Raw genomic sequence first — 17,610 nt, 5'->3', positions numbered from 1 at the left:
CTGTGCATCTGCTCTAGCCTCAGCACCTGGCAATGGGTATCTGGAGCTTCAAAACCAAGGGGGTAACATTTTTGTTAGTATAGAAGAATAAACCAATTTAAATTTCCCTGACTGCCTTATCGTCGCTTTGTTTGGTAACCTCTCAAGAGCTCCATCGTTCGAAGAGGTGCTCTCAATCCATGTTTCCTGGTTGATTTAAACTTTTCAAATTACCAGGTGCTAAGCTGGGAGTCTAGACCCAACTTTTAAGATGCTTTTGCTTCTTCACAGGAACTTCACTATCATCCTGGTAGGGCAGCCCCCATGTTTCCTGGTTGATTTAAACTTTTCAAATTACCAGGTGCTAAGCTGGGAGTCTAGACCGAACTTTTAAGATGCTTTTGCTTCTTCACAGGAACTTCACTATCATCCTGGTAGGGCAGCCAGAGCCTGGACTTGGGTAAAATATATTCTTTTTGAATAGATTGGAGATGGGTTTCTATTCTGTTCTTTTGGAGGTTTAGATTCTAGATGGAAAATGAAGTGTGTCACTCAACATTTGGCTCATTTTAATAAGCAGATATCTTTTCCTATAGTCTAAGCATCATACATCTCAAAACTGACCATGAGAAAGACAGCCTTGGAGCGTTGAAAAAGAACTACAGCTTTTATCATTAAGGGATCCGTAGGGTCTGTGACCCTAGTTCTGTAGCTGAGATTTCCAAGTTGAGAAGTGATGTCTTCATTGAGTTTTTAAAACTGGTTCAGCTGGTAAGCTTGCTCTTCCTTCCTAAGGTCATATTTCTCTGCAGAATATGTCTCTTTGTTAACCATATTGAAACAGAGTAAGGCTAGGCCTTTGAGCCAAACTGACTCCATTTTCCCTGCAGAGGACACTTTGTTATTTTTCCACTCTTCAGTCAGGAGACCCCCAGGGCAAAGGATTACCCCATGGGCTGCCCTGACAAAACTGACTGAGATAAGAGAGGAAACAGATATTTACTGAGTTGCAAACCCCCTCCCCAAGGCTTGTTTACTATAATTGTAAAAGTTACAGATTAACCTTAAGACCCCTTTAGGAATTCCTACCTGTGCACAAAGCATCAAGGTGACTGCTACAATGACCCTCCTGGGGTGACAATGATGAACACCACTGCCATTTTGGACCTACTGAGCATGTGCCCATGATGCAACAAGGAAGAACAGAATGGACCACCTCCAGTGACGCTGGGCTATACCCCTTAACTCCTTTCCCTATGAAAGACCCTCGGGAGGCTGGCTTTACTGTCGCTACTCGCCTTATGCATAAGTCTGTCTCCTCTTTTAATAAAGCGTTGCTTGCTTTACTGTTGGGTACATTGTTTATTTCTATGACTTTGGAATCCGAGAGCCTAATTTAATCACTGGCAAAAATTGGAAAACTTTGGACACCAGAGAAGACTCCAGCTGCAAGAGGCAAGTGGCCACTGGGACTATTTTGCTCCCATGTCTCTGCTGCTGGTAGATCTCTCTCCTGGAGTCTCTGGCCTAAATTCTGACAAGGCAATGCGTTGTTCTCTTTACCTTTCTCTGATTTTCTGAGCCCTCTTCTGCTGTTTGGTTGGATTGTATCCCCTACTACGTAGGTGCACCCTGGAGGACTCCCAGCTACACTTTGTTTCTGATTTTCCGAGCCCTCTTCTGTTCTGTATAGGTGCACCCTGGAGGGCTCCTGACTATGCTTTGTTTCTCTGACTTAAATCTAGTTGATACTTTTCTTCTTTATGCTGAAAACAGTGGGGAGAACTGCTTTTTTCAATTACTGTTAATGGAATAGGTTGGCCCCTCTGATTAGGACTAGGCTAAACTGGACCCCACTGCTCCTCTTTTCTCTTTGTTTGTTTGCTTGGTTAGACATTTAGTTGAGTACCAGGAATCTGAATAAACCTTCCAATTCTTGCACCAACTTTTGGACTTTAGGGTCATTTGTTTAATGCAAGAGGGCAAGCCGAGCCTGGCCTGTCCGTAACAATATGTGCATGCCCATGTGCAGGTGCGTGCTTCTGGCCGCCAGCCCCGCAGAGCCTGGACTTGGGTAAAATATATTCTTTTTGAATAGATTGGAGATGGGTTTCTATTCTGTTCTTTTGGAGGTTTAGATTCTAGATGGAAAATGAAGTGTGTCACTCAACATTTGGCTCATTTTAATAAGCAGATATCTTTTCCTATAGTCTAAGCATCATACATCTCAAAACTGACCATGAGAAAGACAGCCTTGGAGCGTAGAAAAAGAACTACAGCTTTTATCATTAAGGGATCCGTAGGGTCTGTGACCCTAGTTCTGTAGCTGAGATTTCCAAGTGTGCCACTGTGGGCCATACCAGCTGTTGCTTCTTGTATGTTCTCTGCTCCTAACTTTATTGTAAATGGATCATGGAGAAAATTTAGCGTGAACAGAATGACACATAGCAGCCCCTTTCCTTTGTTGGGTTAATGAACCACTGGCCTTTGCCTCCTAGAGCTGAAACATTGCTAAGTAAGTCCATTTGTTTAGTACATCGGTCTAATTGTACCTACGGAAACATTTTTTATGCCAGTGTGTATGAGCTTGACTGCATGGAATAGCTCTGAAAGGATTGAAGTTGTACTATTGTATGATACTATTGAACTGGATTCCTAGCGAGGGGAGGAATGATACCTTCATCAGATTTGCAAAAACTAGAGCAAGTTTCGTTTAAACAGGGGTTTAGGGTGTTAATGTATTTACTGACCCACTCAACCTGAGAAATGGCCCTAGAGCTTTCTGCCGTGTTCATGTTTTCACAAACGCTTGGTGGTTTAAATACACACATACTCTCTTTCTCTTTGAAAATTTGTTGCTGAGGTGGTGATGGTGTGGTGATGGTAATAAATTCAAACAGCACAAAAGTGAAAATGAAAAGTAACTTTTTCTCCCCGGCAGTCCCCCTCCTCAGGGACAACTGTTAATTCAGTTTAATGCATTCTTTCTACACATTTCTGTGCATATACAAACATCTATATATATACATTTTATTTTACAAATAAGCACATACTCGGCACTTTTTTTTTTTTTTCCTTTTTTGTCTTTTTCCATGTCCGGCAACGGATCGCAACCCTCAGTGTCGCTCCCGTACCGGACCAGGACCGGCAACGGGATCGCAACTCTCGGTGTTGCTCCCGTGCCTCGCTCAGCCAGTGAGCAGGATCCAGTCTGTATGTGGGATCCGAACCCTCAGCGGGAGAGCCGCCGCGCTTCCCAAGCGGTGCACTATAGCAGTGCGCCACCGGGCTGGCCCCATCGGCACACTTTTTGAACATTGCTTATTAAAACTTACATCTTGCAGATTATTTCGTATCAGTACATATAAAGGTAAGTTAGATCTTAGTTCTGTCATCTTTTTGGAGTACATTATGGGTTTTGCTCTCAGTGTTTTTTAAAAATAGTTCATGGGGTATCAAGGTTTTGGAGATTTGCTTTGTGTATTTTTTTTTTTTTTTTTTGCCCCTGATGATTGGAAAGGTTTTTACCTGAGTTAATTTAGTTCTCTTAATATTTTACCTTTGTAACTTTATGCAAAAAACTTATGTCCCCAGCTGCATTTTGCAGTGTCTCTTCTTGCTGCTTCTGATGTGATTTTCAGATTCCTAATGGCTTTATTTTTCTCTTCCATTTCTTCCATAAACTTAGCTAGCTCTTTTTTATGTCCTTTTATCTTACATCTTTCTTGAGGTCTTTGCTCTTTGAGGTCTTTGTTCATAGAAGCTGTGTTTTTGTTAATGCATCCATCATTTTCATCTGCTTAGTGGCATAATTTTTCAGGGATTCTTTTTGCCTTTATTCGAGCACATTTCTTTCCTCCTTTCTTGCAGGATTTTTGCATAGGTCCCTTGCTAGTTCTTTCCAGGTCATTGTTCAGTTTTGAAAAGACTGTTCTTTGGGAGCTAGCTGTCTGCTGATACTCAGCGTTGGGGAGGGGCTGCATTGAGTCAGTTGAATCTGTTGTATTTCTGTGGATCTTACCTCATGTTTCAGAGCATTTCCTCACTAGCACTCTGCTCCAAAGCCCAAGCAGTCTGCCCAGCAGGGAAGCCATAACACCTCCTTCTGTCATGATTTGGAATTCTAAATCTTTTGTTGACTAAGATCAACATCACCAGAATCAGCTTAGTGGTTGAGTTCTGACTCAGAAGTGAGATGGACTAGGTTCAAATTTTGGCTGCCCTACTTTTGATTTATATGAATTGGGGCAATTTACTTAGCCTCTTTATATGTCAGTTTCCCTATCTGGAAAATGGGTAGAAGAGCTCCTTTATTGTAAGGTTGCTTTGAGGATTAAATGAACTGATACCCTTACATCGTGTTAACACTTATGAGGTAGTCACACCGTTATTCATGCCAGTCCCTTTTTCTCCTCCCAGCTATGCTGAGATGGCTTTTGCCTCTCCAGCTTCCCCTGCCACTAGGTGGTGTCAGATAGGGCTCAGAGCTGTGCTCCCTTACATGCTGAGCCTCGCGGCACCTCGAGATCTCTGCTTCCCTCCTGACACATCAGGTGCGATTTTCACTGCACTTGGCAGCCCTTCTGAAAACCCAGGGGTTCAGCTTCTGGGCTGTTGTCAAGTTTCTTCACAGATGGTTTTCCTTCTAATTGTTTTCTACTTGCCTCCAAAAGTAGAGCAGGACAGAGGTATCTTTGCTCCTGAAGATGTTCATAAAGGAGGTTTTACAGTATGATTTTTTTTTTAGTTAGAAAATGAAATTTATTGCTTACAGTTTCTGAGGCTGGAAAGTCCAAAGTCCAGGGAACACATCTGGTGAGAGCCTTGGTGGTAGCAGCAGCGATCCAGGGGTCTCACATGGCAGAAAATGGCAGAGCAGAGAGAGACTAACCTCTTATGTGCTTTTCTTTTAAAGCCCTCAGAACCACGCCTCTGACCACCATTACTAATCCATTCAGTAGGGCATGGGTCCTACAATCTAATCACCTCTTCAAGGCCCTACCTTTTAGTTACCATAATAGGATTTCCTACCCTCAACAGTTACAGTGGGAATTAAGCTTCTAATATATGAACTTTGGAGACACAATTCAATCGATTCACAGCATTCCGCCGCTGGCCCCCAAAGTTCATGTCCTTCTCACAGGTAAATACACTCATTCTACCCCCGAAGTCTTACTTATTTCAACTCCAAAGTCCCATCTATGAAATCAAAACAAGTTATCTACTTCCAAGATACAAAGTCCCATTGTCCTTCTCACAGGTAAATACACTCATTCTACCCCCGAAGTCTTACTTATTTCAACTCCAAAGTCCCATCTATGAAATCAAAACAAGTTATCTACTTCCAAGATACAATGGTGGGACAAACATAGGGTACATATTCCCATTCCAAAAGGGAGAAATAGGCCAAAAGAAAGGAATAACAGGTCCCAAACAAGTCCGAAACCCAGCAGGGCAGGCAGTATTAAATCTCAAAGCTGGTGAATCATGTACCTTGACTCTATGTTTGACCTCCTCTGCATGCTGTTGTGGGGGTTGGGTCTCCAGGTCCTCAGGCAGCTCCACTTCTAAGGCTTTCCTGGTCTCAGGTGATGCTTTAGCTCTCCCAGGCTGGCATCACACACTGGTAGCTCCACAGGTCTGGGGTCTCCATGGTGGTCCTGCTCCCACGGTTTCACTAGGCATGAAGCTGTTGAGGTTTCTCTGCTGCAACTCCGACCCCACGTTTCTGCTCAACATTGCTCTAGCAGAGGGTCTATGTGGTGAATCCACCCCTGTGACAGATCTCTTCCTGGGTCCCCAGGCTTTTCCATACATCCTTTGAAATCAGGGTGGAGGTTCCCAAACCTCCACAGTTCTGGCATTCTGCAAGCCTGCAGACCTAACACCATGTGGACTCTGCCAAGGCTGCCGGTTTGTGTTTTCCAAAGCTTCAGATCCAGCCACACCTAGGGTCAATTTAGCCATAGTTAGAGTAGCCAAAGCAGCCAGGGTGTTGGTGCTGGAAGCAGCTTCCCTAGGTGGCCCTGGGCAGTGATCCTGTGGAGGTTGCCTCATGCCTGTTCCCCGAGGCATTCTGTCTCCCTAGTCCTCTGAGCCTGTAGTGGAAGACAAAACCTCGAAGATCTCTGAAATGCTTTCAAGGCCTTTCTCTCATTCTCTACTACATGGCCAGGCTGCTGCAAACTTTCTAAATCTTCATGCCCTGTTTCCCTTTCTTCTGTACTAATTTCCTTAGTTAATGGTCACTGGGCTACACCCTTGCTTTCATGGCCAGGTTGAAAGTTTTCCAACTTTTTGCTCTCTGCTTCCTTTTGAATTATAAACTGTGGCTTTATGTCATGCCTTTTCTGCCATAACTCACCATAGGCTCTTGCAAGTAGCTATGCAGCTTTCTGAATCTACAGTACGATTTTGAAAAGAAAATTAAGTTTGAATCAGGAAGGTTGTCATGTGTTCATTATGCTCTGCCCTTCTCTATCCTGTCATTTTTTGTTTGTACAGTTGACAACTATGTATTAGATGGATGCTGTGAGCCAGCACAGCTCTAGAGATGGGGGACACATGAGTAATAATACCCAGTCTGGTTCATGGAGTTTACTATCTTGTTGGGGAGATAAAAGTCACTGGGCATGGTCTTAAATGCAGTGAGTACTATGATACGTGACCAAGCACTACGATTGGGACCTAGAGGACTGGGCACCATGCTGTAGGACCGACACTGTGATACTGGACCATGCTCCAGGAAAGGGTTAGAGATGTGTCGAGATTTCATGCCACCACCTGCAGTGGCTTCGTGCCTACTTATGCCAGTGTGTAGTACAAATATCGTCATTTTCTATGTGTGACCTGGTGAGAAGAGGGCTGGGGGCACTGCCACAGGATGAGTGTGTGACTGGGAGACATGGGAGAGGGTACCATGGTCAGGAAGATCTAAAGGAAGTGACATCTAAGCTGGTATTTGCAGGTTTCCAGGGTGGGTAGGGAGGGAAGACTATATATACTCCAGTTTTTGTTTTTTTCATTTTTTTCCCATTGGGGAGGAAAAAACAACAGACATAACATCTCAAGGTCTGGGGAGACTCAGGCCTGACATTAGTGGAAAGGAAGCAGTAACCACTTATTATTGGGGGTGAGTCTGCTCCCACTGCCAGTAGACCCTTCCCCTGACCCCCCTCCAGGGCCAGAGTGATTTATTGGTAGTAAAATGCTGCAGTAAATACAGGAGAGAAATGGCTGGCTGAGCTTGCAGCAATATTGCTCCTGCAGGGCTGGTGGGAGGCTGGCAGGACTGGAATGAGCAGTGGTGATTTGTGGATTTGCCAGACTATGAAGGGAGCCCAAGCAGCAGGGATTAGGTGGTTTCTCCGCCTGGGTATTCTCACTGTATTGGATGAGTGCAGCAGCCTGCAGTTTCCAAGTGGTTATTGCCAAACAATCACATGCTCCAGGCCTGGCTCTCCGGGGCTCAGCATACCCAAGAGCGTCTTTCTGCCTCTGGGTAAAGACACAGTACATTAAAAACATGAATATGTGTGACCTTTCAGGAGCCCTTCTGAGGAAAGCCTCTGTCAAGGATGGCCAAAGCCAAGCTGCAGTAACAGGAGGGGTTTTGCCTCTGAAGGGGCGTCTAACCTGCCAGCCCCAGTGCTTCACGTGCAGTACCTCATTTATTTCTCACAGCTTGCTGAGGGAGATGTTATTATTATCATTTCTTCAGCAAAAGTAACTTGTCCAAGGGCACTCATCTAATAAGTTAAAGAGCTGTGTGGTCCAAACCTCGGGAGCCTGGATCCAGAACCCCCTGTTCCACTGATGTAATGAGATCCTTTAGAATGGCGGTAGCCCACCCACCCTTGCCCCCTGTCTGATCCCCCTTGTTTTGTGTATCTAGGTCTCCTCCGACTTACTATGCTCTGGCTTTTTGCCCTGTGATCACCTTAGAGGTAAACGGCCTATTGAAAAGGCAAAACAAAAGTTTTTAGACTGTTGACATTTTTATGTTCCTGGCTCTTAAACTGGAGTGTTCTAGGGCCCCGTGTGAAACATGTTTGAGAAAAAGAAGACTGAGAAGGCATTTGGAGTGGGTTTTGTGTGCCTGGGAAGTTAGGGGCAACTTACTTATTCAGGAAGTTTTGTCCATTGTGGCTGTGCTTGGGGGCTCTGGGAAGTGACTGTTTCCCTATTTCCTTTTTTTTTTTTTTTTAAAGATGCCTGGTAAGGGGATCTTAACCCTTGGCTTGGTGTTGTCAGCACCACGCTCTGCCAGTGAGCGAACCGGCCATCCCTATATAGGATCCGAACCCGTGGCCTTGGTGTTGTCAGCACCACACTCTCCCAAGTGAGCCACGGGCCGGCCCTCCTAATTCCTCTTAAGAATGTTTTCCATTTCCCTTATAGAGAAGTGATTAGGGCCCGTCATTAAGTTTGTTGGAAGTTTAGAGCTTGGAGAGTCCATGTATGGACCTTGGGTAAGAAACCTCAGGAATAAGCACCATGGCTATCAGACATTTCTCTGTCTCAGGGCAGAATATCACCAAAGTACATTGATCTCCCTGAGAAATTTAAAGATTTCTCTGGTTGTTATATCCAATTGAAAAGAGCACATGTTTTAAAATGCGTTAAGACAGCCCATGGTATTGGAGGGTTTCGAGGTTTCTTAACCTCGAAATCTGAAGTGGGGCAGTCTTGTGAAACTGAGCCCTTTAACTTGGGCATCTGATGTGAACTCCAGGTAACTGTGTTGTGATTGCATTGTTGGATACACACTTGGGATCCAAGAATTGGAGAACTGGTTACTGCGAAGAAAAACCCCACACATTTAGTGTCAGAAAGTATCTGAGATATGAACTTTTAGGGATGCTTGGAAATATTCAAAAATGGGAGAGTTAATTATGAGCCTATCCAGGATATAAAGGATTTTATCAAAACCTTTTCCTCCAAAATGGATGCTCTGTTGTTTATTTGGAAATTATTCAAGCTTCATGTTATTGCTTTGCCTCAGCCCCTCTCCACACACCTCCTCACCCCCTCTACCCACTAACCGCGCCCTCCCATGTCTGCACTGGGCTCTTGTGTGCGTCAGGTGCTGTATGCCTGAAGAGCTCCAGGGACAGGAAGCTACTGATTGTTCACCTGCAGTTTGAAAGATACTGTGTAAGTTTATTTTGCTTTCCTTTTGTTTACAGAACACATTTAACATCAGTACCAAAAAAGCTTCTCTGGATATATTTCTGCCCAATGGAAGGAGTATTAAAGTCGAAATCCTAACATCAGATACTGCTGAAAGAGTCCTGGAGGTAAACTTTGAATTTAGGAATAATTGTTTGAAAAGCAGGGACTAGCATACTGTTATTTCCGGAAGCTTTCTGTCTATTGTTTTACTCCGTGGATGACTTTTCTGCAGAGGTGTTGGGATTTACTGGGAGACTGACCAAGGACCCTGAGATTCAGCCAATCATCCATGGTCTCTTTGACTTTTACCCTCCCTGTGGGCATCGATTTTCCAGAGATCTCTTAGGGCTTCCTATAGCTGCTGTCACTTCCCTGGAACTTAGCCAGGGATGTGGCCTGGAAATATGCAAATTGCCTAATTTTAGGATGCCCCATGGTTGGGAGCAGGAAGGAGGGCAGAACCTAGATGAGTCTGAAACAGGCCACACCTAGGTGGGTGGTGACGGGTCCTGGCCTAGGGTGATGGGATTTCTGGAAGGCTCCTCCTCCTCCACAGGGAAAACCCTAATGTGACGCTGGTGCTCTGTCAGGTCTAATACCAGGCACAGAGGGCCAGACCTGAGTTTTAGTCAACTCTCTGAGCTTTACAAGGACGAGCCCCAGAAAGCATCCTGTCTTCTCTGGATGTGGCGTCCCCAGCTCTGCCTCTCGACCTTTCCTCCTCTGCCCAGCTGGGCTACAGAGGGGATGCTGTCTTCTCATACCCACATGCTGCTCCTATGGACTGGCTCCTGGCCCTTTTCCTTTGGAGGGTATTAGTTCTAATCTTCCAGAGAAACATACAGGAGAATAAAGAGTTATAAACATGAGGAAGTTGGGAAGTTTCTGGGATGCTGGGGTTAGGGTTTCTGACCTCTTCTGAGCTGGGACACAACACGGGAGTGCTCCCTGGTGGGCTCCTGCCTTCAGGCTGCCTTTACCTAAGACCCAGCCAGCATCTGACTCCTCTTCCCAGCCTGGAGGTCCAAGCCTGCCCGTGCCCTCCTGGCTTGAGAGGAGCAGCTTGCTTCCCTGGATTAGGAAACACCCATTCTCTAGATCTTGGTCCTGCCCAAGAATGTCTATTTTGGACCTTTCTTTCTACTAAAGTCACCGAGTACATCCCACCCCTATCTTGTCTAGACCTCTGTGTTTCTGGCATGGTTGAATAGTATCAGCAGCACCCGCTTGCTGAGACTATCAATGGAGAAGTTCTCCTAGGGCCCTCCTCCTTCACCCCCAGGTCCCTCTAACCCTGTACCCCAAAGCTCTCTCATATTCATTGCCTTTCCATTGCCTCCGCTCCATCCCCACGCCCTGACCTTAGTTCCAGCCCTCAACATTTCATAGCTGCCCCTAACTAGTCTCCTTGATTCCAGCCTTGCTAATCTTCTGTGTTAATTTCCAGACAGTCTTTCTGAATGTGTGAGGGGATTTGTACCCAAGAAACAAAAACACATTTTCCTAGATTGACTTCCCAGGACCTACAAAGTGTTAGACAGACACATAAATGAAGGGGAGAAGGACAGGAATAGTGAGAATGGAGGCCACAAGCTCAGATGTGTCCGGGGCCAGACAGGAAACTTGGGTGCAGCCTCACGATGGGAGATAATTTGGAAATGGTGGGGACTGTGCAGAACTGGAGAGCACCTGCCCGCCTGAAGACATCATCATTGACATGTTTTTCACACACTGGGCTCACAGGTCAAACCAGCCATACCTACAGCTGAAGTTGGTGGTGGTGGTAGCTCGGGGTCTCCTATCTGCTGGGGTCAGGATGAGCCCTGGATTCAAATTTTAGCACTGCCTCGTAGTAGCTGCGTGAGTTTGGGTAAGTTGCTTAACCTTTCAAGACAACGTCTAAGTGATTATAGAAATAGTTCATGTTCCCTAAACAGGGGCAGTATTAATCACTATTGGTGGTGTTATTGATATTAGAGGGAGTGCAGAATAAGTACTGAGGAGGGCTTAGTCCAGGGTTCCACAGTACCATCTGTTTTGTCCAGTGTCCCTTGAAACTAATAGCATAGATTTGATGAGGTACATATATGGTCTTTGGGAAACATGCTTTTTCCTCTTCCAATCACATTGGCTTGTGGGAAATTCAAACCCATGACACGGACATCATTAGATTAGGTAAGTTTAGCTGGAGGTTCTACCTTAGAAGTGGTAGAGTTTCCATAAAAGGAAAAGTGAGCACTTGGCCAGCCGTAGATGTCAATTCCCTCCCAGGGGCTGGGGAATTCTCTAGCTTGCACAGAACTGTAATTTAAATTTTGTCATTAAAAACCATTTTCTGCATCTTTCCCAGCATACTTGCTTCCACTTACACTTTGCTTCCCCTGTCCACCTCACCCCCTCCTGCTCTTTAAGGGCTGTCAACAAGCTAAAATCTAGTGCTACTGTAGTTTACTGACGGTATTTGTTTTGAGTCATCATCAACATTTGCTAAGAGGGAAAATATTACTGTGTCTCTTTTTGCGATGTGCTCACTTCTCTCAAAAGAAAGTGTTTGCATTTATGTCTTTATGAATTACAAAAGGCTTCTCCAGTCTCCTTTTTGTCCCCCCACTTCTCTGTCTGCCTTGGCATGTAAACTTGTTGATTTCACTAAATGAGTCAGAAAAATGAGAAATCTAATCCAAGTGGACATGGGTCAGGTTTACTCTAGGAAAAGATATCTTTACTACTCTAATACCTACCCCACACATTCACCCCCATGCACAGAAGAACATGTGCTTTGGTTTTGGGTGTTTTGCAAGGGCATGATAGAAAGAACGCGAATGCACGTTGAGTGAAAGTAGTGAAACCATTCCTCGGCTCTTGTTTATTTCCAAAGCTATGCTGGGAAGATCCACTCATACCAGTTGCCTGGTCAGACTGCGTCATGAGGTAATTTACAAATCCCTGACAAGAAAAGTACCCCTTCGCGCCTGGCATTTGTACAACTGCCACCTAGAGAATTGGGAGCTGTGGTTAGAGTCAGCTCGTGCGCAGTGCTTTGAAGGCGAATCCTCGTATGTTATAGAGGTGATTGGGCAAGTTAAGACTGGGAATGCAAAGAAATCACTCGCCATCCCAGGATTATAGAGAGGCCGGTGGGTGGGTGGGTGGGGGGAGATAGCCTGTGGTGGTGTGGAATTCCTGCTAAGAGAATGTGAATGGATGCACGTGTGAGGTTACAGCCTGATGACCCGATGGCAAAAATGAAACCACTGGTGTTGAAGTGAGAGCCTTTGATACGAAGAAGAATATGAAATGAAGGCAGCCCATGCCTGGGATCTGAGGTTTTCACTGAGCAAATGCCATCATAAATTACACTTGACCATCGCAAGAAACATCAAAGAGAAGCAGGCCTGGGTGTCAAAGGAAGACGGTAGCACGTGTACTTTTATACGCTAGCTGAGCAGTGGAGAATGACTCTTTTCCCAGTATCTGGTAATCCAGACAAGAGGAAGTCATACTTCTGTGTAAGCCCCAGGGCAGATGTCACAGCAGGACAGATGTTGGTGGAGAATGGCTGCTGCCCTCCAGGGGACAGTAGAGACCAAGATGATCGGGAAACGCATCCACATCTGAAATGGGACAACCAGCCTCAACTGAGGCCAGTCTCTGTCTATTGTGGGACTGATTTCTATTTTCTTCACTCTAATTTTATGTATTTCTAAATTTTCTAAAATGATGATATACCATTTTTAGATTCCAAAAGATTTCTTTGAATACCCACTAGCCCATGAAAGCACGTTTTATTGATGTGTACAGGCAACTTTAATTCTGCATGTCACAGTTTGGAAGCACAGTGGCCATGCTTAACTTTCCCTTCTTTTGCTTGTCTTTGGTTAAAGGTGGTGTCACACAAAATTGGACTGTGTCGGGAGCTCTTGAGCTACTTTGGTCTCTTTCTCATTCGGCTTTGCAAGGAGGACAAGCTCTCTGGTAAGAGGAATGAGGGCAGCCAGCGCGTGGGGTGGGTGGGTGTGAGCAGGGGCTCAGCCCAGTGGATGTGGGAGTCACAGCTGAGGGGACCCTCACCCTCAAGTGTGTGGTCCCTCCCACTGTTCTCAGTCCCCGGACCAAAGGTTCAGGGGATGAGAGGTTGCGTCCTTGTTCAGGGTGAGTGGGGGACGAGCAGCTCCGAGAGGTGGCACGGTCAGGAGCAGGACCTCAGATCACTCCAGTAGCTGCACTTCCTCTGTGCCTCCCACAGTCCCTGTCCTGATGTCCCTCTCCCCTTTTCCCGTGGGCCTGGCCCCTGACCACCAGCCACGCCACAACCTCCTTGTGAAGGCAGTGTTAGACTCCAAGTATCAGGATATCCCACCACGGCATCACCTCTCCTTGTCGAGGACTATTTATAAAATGTAGATGATACAAATGCATTTTTATTCTTTACAAAAAAGTGTAACAAGATAGTGAAAGATGGCAATCCGATACACATAGCTTTTGCTTTTCTCTCCAATATGTTCTAGACATTACAAGGTTTTTAAAGTTGTGACATGGTATCAGTTATCCTCAAGTTGTAAATATGCGTCCTCAAGAAGCTGTAGGGAGGTGGTTTTGAGTTGGAAGTTAAAGAGTTTGGCTCAGTGGCTCGGAGCTGTGTGCTGGCGAAGGTGCTGGCTATCTCTGGACCTTTCTATTTATCTATATCATAGTGTAAAATATCCCCTACTCAGGGTGCTGGTATTTTAAGAGGAACAAATAATATTTATTTTTTGAATGAACTTCAGAAAGTTAAAAATTTCATGTAAATGCAAGAGAATTTTGTTATTGTGATTTTATTCTTACCAATAAAGTCTCACTTTCTCATCTTAAAGCTTCTGTGTATAAACTACCTGTGCTCTTTCATCCAGTAATGCTGCCTTTCTCCTTCCTCCAGTTATGAAAAAATTGGCAGACTTTGAACTCCCGTATGTTAGCCTTTGGAGTTCTGAAGTGGAAGGCTGCAAGGTCGGGCTCAGAAAGTGGTGAGTAAGTGCTTAAGGTGACAGGAGGGGCTTGGGGATGTCTGACCACTGCTGATCAGAGCTTGTCAGTATCACACCACATCCACTCACAGCCCACAGCAGGAGAGACCAGGAACTTGGTGGAAGGTTAACTGGAAAGCAATGAAGAAGAGGGAGTGTGAAATGAACCAGAGTGTTTGTCCTAAAAAATAGCGTGTGGAGGATGACTTCCACTGGTCTCAGGGGTATTAAAATGAGGATGGTGGGCCGGCCCGGTGGCGCACTGGATAGTGCGCCGCTTGGGAAGCGCGGCAGAGCTCCCGCCCGAGGGTTCGGATCCCACATACAGACCGGTTCCTGCTCACTGGCTGAGCGAGGCGTGGGAGCAACACCGAGGGTTGCGATCCCGTTGCCGTTCCCCGGTCCGGTACGGGGGCAACACTGAGGGTTGCGATCCGTTGCCGGACACGGAAAAAGACAAAAGACAAAAAAAAAATAAAAATAAAAAATAAAATAAAATGAGGATGGTGGCCGTGGCAAACAAGAAAGTAAGGCTTGAAGAACAGGGGCAGGGAGGGTATTGAAATGGGTAACAGCGAGAAATGGCTGGCTGTGGGTTTGCCCTGGTTACTGACTGTATTAATTGAAGAAATTTGTTGATGGTTACAAGCAGGTCTGATTCATCTGTTGAACTGTGGTATTCCCTGAAGGCAAAAGGTGGACTCAACCAATTTGCAATGAATTTGAACTCTTAAGTATTCGGCTTACATTCCTAAAGAGTATGTACCAGGGCCACCCATATTCCTTGATTGATAGGACACAAGTGACCCTCTGCAGAAGATACCGTTATTTCCCCCCGGAAATAGGGGGTCCTATAGAGAGCAAACGAACAGAAAATAACAATGGGAAGCAGGACACTTGCCCTCTCCCAATCGTCTAATCTGTAGTTCCCAGTGATTATTACCATGGCAGTATTGGGCTGCTATTTAGGTTCACTCTCTCCCAGCTGAGTTATTCAGTCATCTGAGCACAGAATCTGTAAAGAAAGGTGTTTTTGAAATCTAGGAATAGTAGTTAGCTTGACCTTGTGACACTTTGCTAAAGCTCCAGTTTGTGGCTTTGAATTTTGGAAGGATATTCCCAGCAAAACTAGGATATTTCAAGTTTATATACAGCTGTTTGAAAGTATTCCAAGAAACGGTCAAAATCTTGTGGCATGGAACCCTGAGAAGGGAGAAGGACTCAGCTCCTTCAGTTACATAAATGATCTAACTCCTGGGACTATGGGAGTCTGAAAGTTTACAATGTGGGGAGAGAGACTGAGGGAACACAACTGAGGTGGAAAGCCTGGGCAGGAGGTCCCCAGAACAGCTTAGGTGACAGACGAGGTGGACTGGGTACAGGATAGCAGATATGGTATGGGCACGTATGGGGCAGGTGACTGTGCCAGGTATTGGGTGTGGAAAGGGAATCCAAAACTTGGTGCCCAAGAGTGAGGCTGAGCCCAAACAGGGATGCAGACCATTCCCCTAAAGCTTTATTTTTTGCGTCTTTACTCTCAAGGCCCACCAGGCAAGAGCTTACAGTATAATGAAAACAGGAAACAGAAGAGGTGGAGGGACAAATTGAAGGCTAAGCAAGTATAGGTGTGTGGCTTTGTTAGAAAAGGGGGTGCTGCCTCCTAGGGCAGAGGCCACCATGTTGGAGAGCACTTACTCTCTGGCATGCCCATTAGCCATGTCATATGAATTAATTTGACGCTCCTGAATTGTGCAGGTATATGGATCCATCCCTCGACTCCATGCTGATGGACTGCAGAGTGGCCGTAGATCTGCTCTACATGCAGGTGAGGGTCAGCAAGAACTCTCACAACACCATAGATTGTAGGCCATTTTGGTTTGGAATCATTCCAAAAAAAATAGTAGTCGTTAAGAATTCTACCTCCATACCTACAACAGACAAATTCGTAGAGACAGAAAGTAGAGTAGAGGTTACTAGGGACTGGAGGAAGTGGGGAAGGGGAAGTCATTGTTTAATGGGTGCAGGGTCTTTATTGGGGGATGATGAAAAGTTGTAGGTAAAGATAGTGGTGATGGTTATACAACACTGTGAATGTATATGATGCCACTAAATCATACACTTACAAATAGTTAAAATGATAAATGTTATGTTGAAAATATTTTACCATGATAAAATAAGTCAAAATTTTTAAAAATGTAGTAGAGGCATTCAGAGACAGAAAAAAAGACTTGTACAACTGTTTTAGCAATCACTCTCTGAATTTGCAGCTGGACACTCTGCCTTCTAAGCTAATGTGACATGAGCCTAGAAAGGATATCCCTGATAGGTTAAGGTCACACATGGTCCCTAAATCTCACTCTGGCATAACCTTCTTTCCCCTGAGCCAACAAGCAGCACAGCTGCCCCAGGTGGCTTCATGGACACATGGCCCGAGCATTTTCACTGGGCCCTACGCTTGGAAGGGCCTGTGCTTAGTTAATGCTCTGTTGTTCCCATCTTGAAATTTTTAATGATCTTTGAACAGGGGACCCTATATTTTCATTTTTCACTAGGTAGGCCCTGCAAATTATGTAGGTGGTCTTGCCTACTTCTATCCCCCAGTCTCCAAAAAGGTAAATTCAGGGTTTGTCCTCTTTTCCTTTCCCCAGCCTCATGTGGTGAAGGTTCTGCTATGCAGTTAAGATGGTAGGCAGATGCTGCCTCAATGACACCACCTCTGGGAGCCCACCGCAGTTCTCCACCTGCTTCACCAGCTGCCCCCAAGTGTTCACTGTCACCAAGTCACCATCTTCAGAGACCTGATCCTTTCTGGGCCTGGCTTGACAATTCAGGGAGGGACATTCAGAAACTTCTTTCAATATCCCACAATCTATTCTCAATCAGCAGGCAGGGTGGTGGGTCATATTCTTGCCCTGTTTAAACTCTGCCAAAGTATTGCATCTCGCTCAGACTAAACCCCAAGTCCTGCTGTACTTGTTTCATCTCCTCCTTAGCGTTTCCACCATCTGACAGTGTATGTACGTGTGCGTGTGCATATGTGTGTATCTATATATTTGTTTACTGTCTCTCTGTCTCCTAGAATGATTTCTCCATGTAGGGAAGTATTTATTTATTCACTGCTACATCCCCAGAAACTAGAACTGTTCCTGGCACAATGTCAGCATTGAGCCCCATGGCAGGCCTGGCATTGTACTAATTGTTTTAAATGCATTGTTTCATTTAAGCTTCATAATAACTATAAGGCAGTTGGTGCCATCCACATTTTTATAGAGAAACATCAAGTTTGAATGGCCAAGGGCAGGGACTGTCTCCTTCCTCCCATGTCCTGGGTTCCTAGGATATACGAATGAGTGAGAAGTGGTCATCCTTTTAAAAAGTTAATACAAAAAGCTCTTGTGAGTTCTGATAAATAATAGAGTCATCGTAATTAACCATTAAGGGATATTCTTTT

The 17,610-nt window shown here is 45.2% G+C and overlaps 1 protein-coding gene across 1 annotated transcript in view; it reads left to right on the top strand.

Moving 5' to 3' along the window:
- SNX31 (sorting nexin 31) overlaps positions 1-17,610 on the top strand; it is a gene marked incomplete at its 5' end in the record, with an annotated part of 56,795 nt that overhangs the window by 12,230 nt on the left and 26,955 nt on the right. Inside the window, 5 exons of the mRNA XM_008577697.1 lie at positions 706-750; positions 9,168-9,278; positions 13,038-13,128; positions 14,072-14,159; positions 15,915-15,984. Of these exons, the coding sequence (XP_008575919.1) occupies positions 706-750; positions 9,168-9,278; positions 13,038-13,128; positions 14,072-14,159; positions 15,915-15,984 (405 nt within the window). The remainder of the gene's footprint in view (positions 1-705; positions 751-9,167; positions 9,279-13,037; positions 13,129-14,071; positions 14,160-15,914; positions 15,985-17,610) is intronic.

Source organism: Galeopterus variegatus, unplaced genomic scaffold (genome assembly GCF_000696425.1).
Source record: "Galeopterus variegatus unplaced genomic scaffold, G_variegatus-3.0.2 Scaffold1565, whole genome shotgun sequence".
In the NCBI taxonomy this organism is placed as follows: domain Eukaryota; kingdom Metazoa; phylum Chordata; class Mammalia; order Dermoptera; family Cynocephalidae; genus Galeopterus; species Galeopterus variegatus.
Note: the sequence above shows the minus strand (reverse complement) of the source record. Positions and strands in the feature narration are given on the sequence as shown.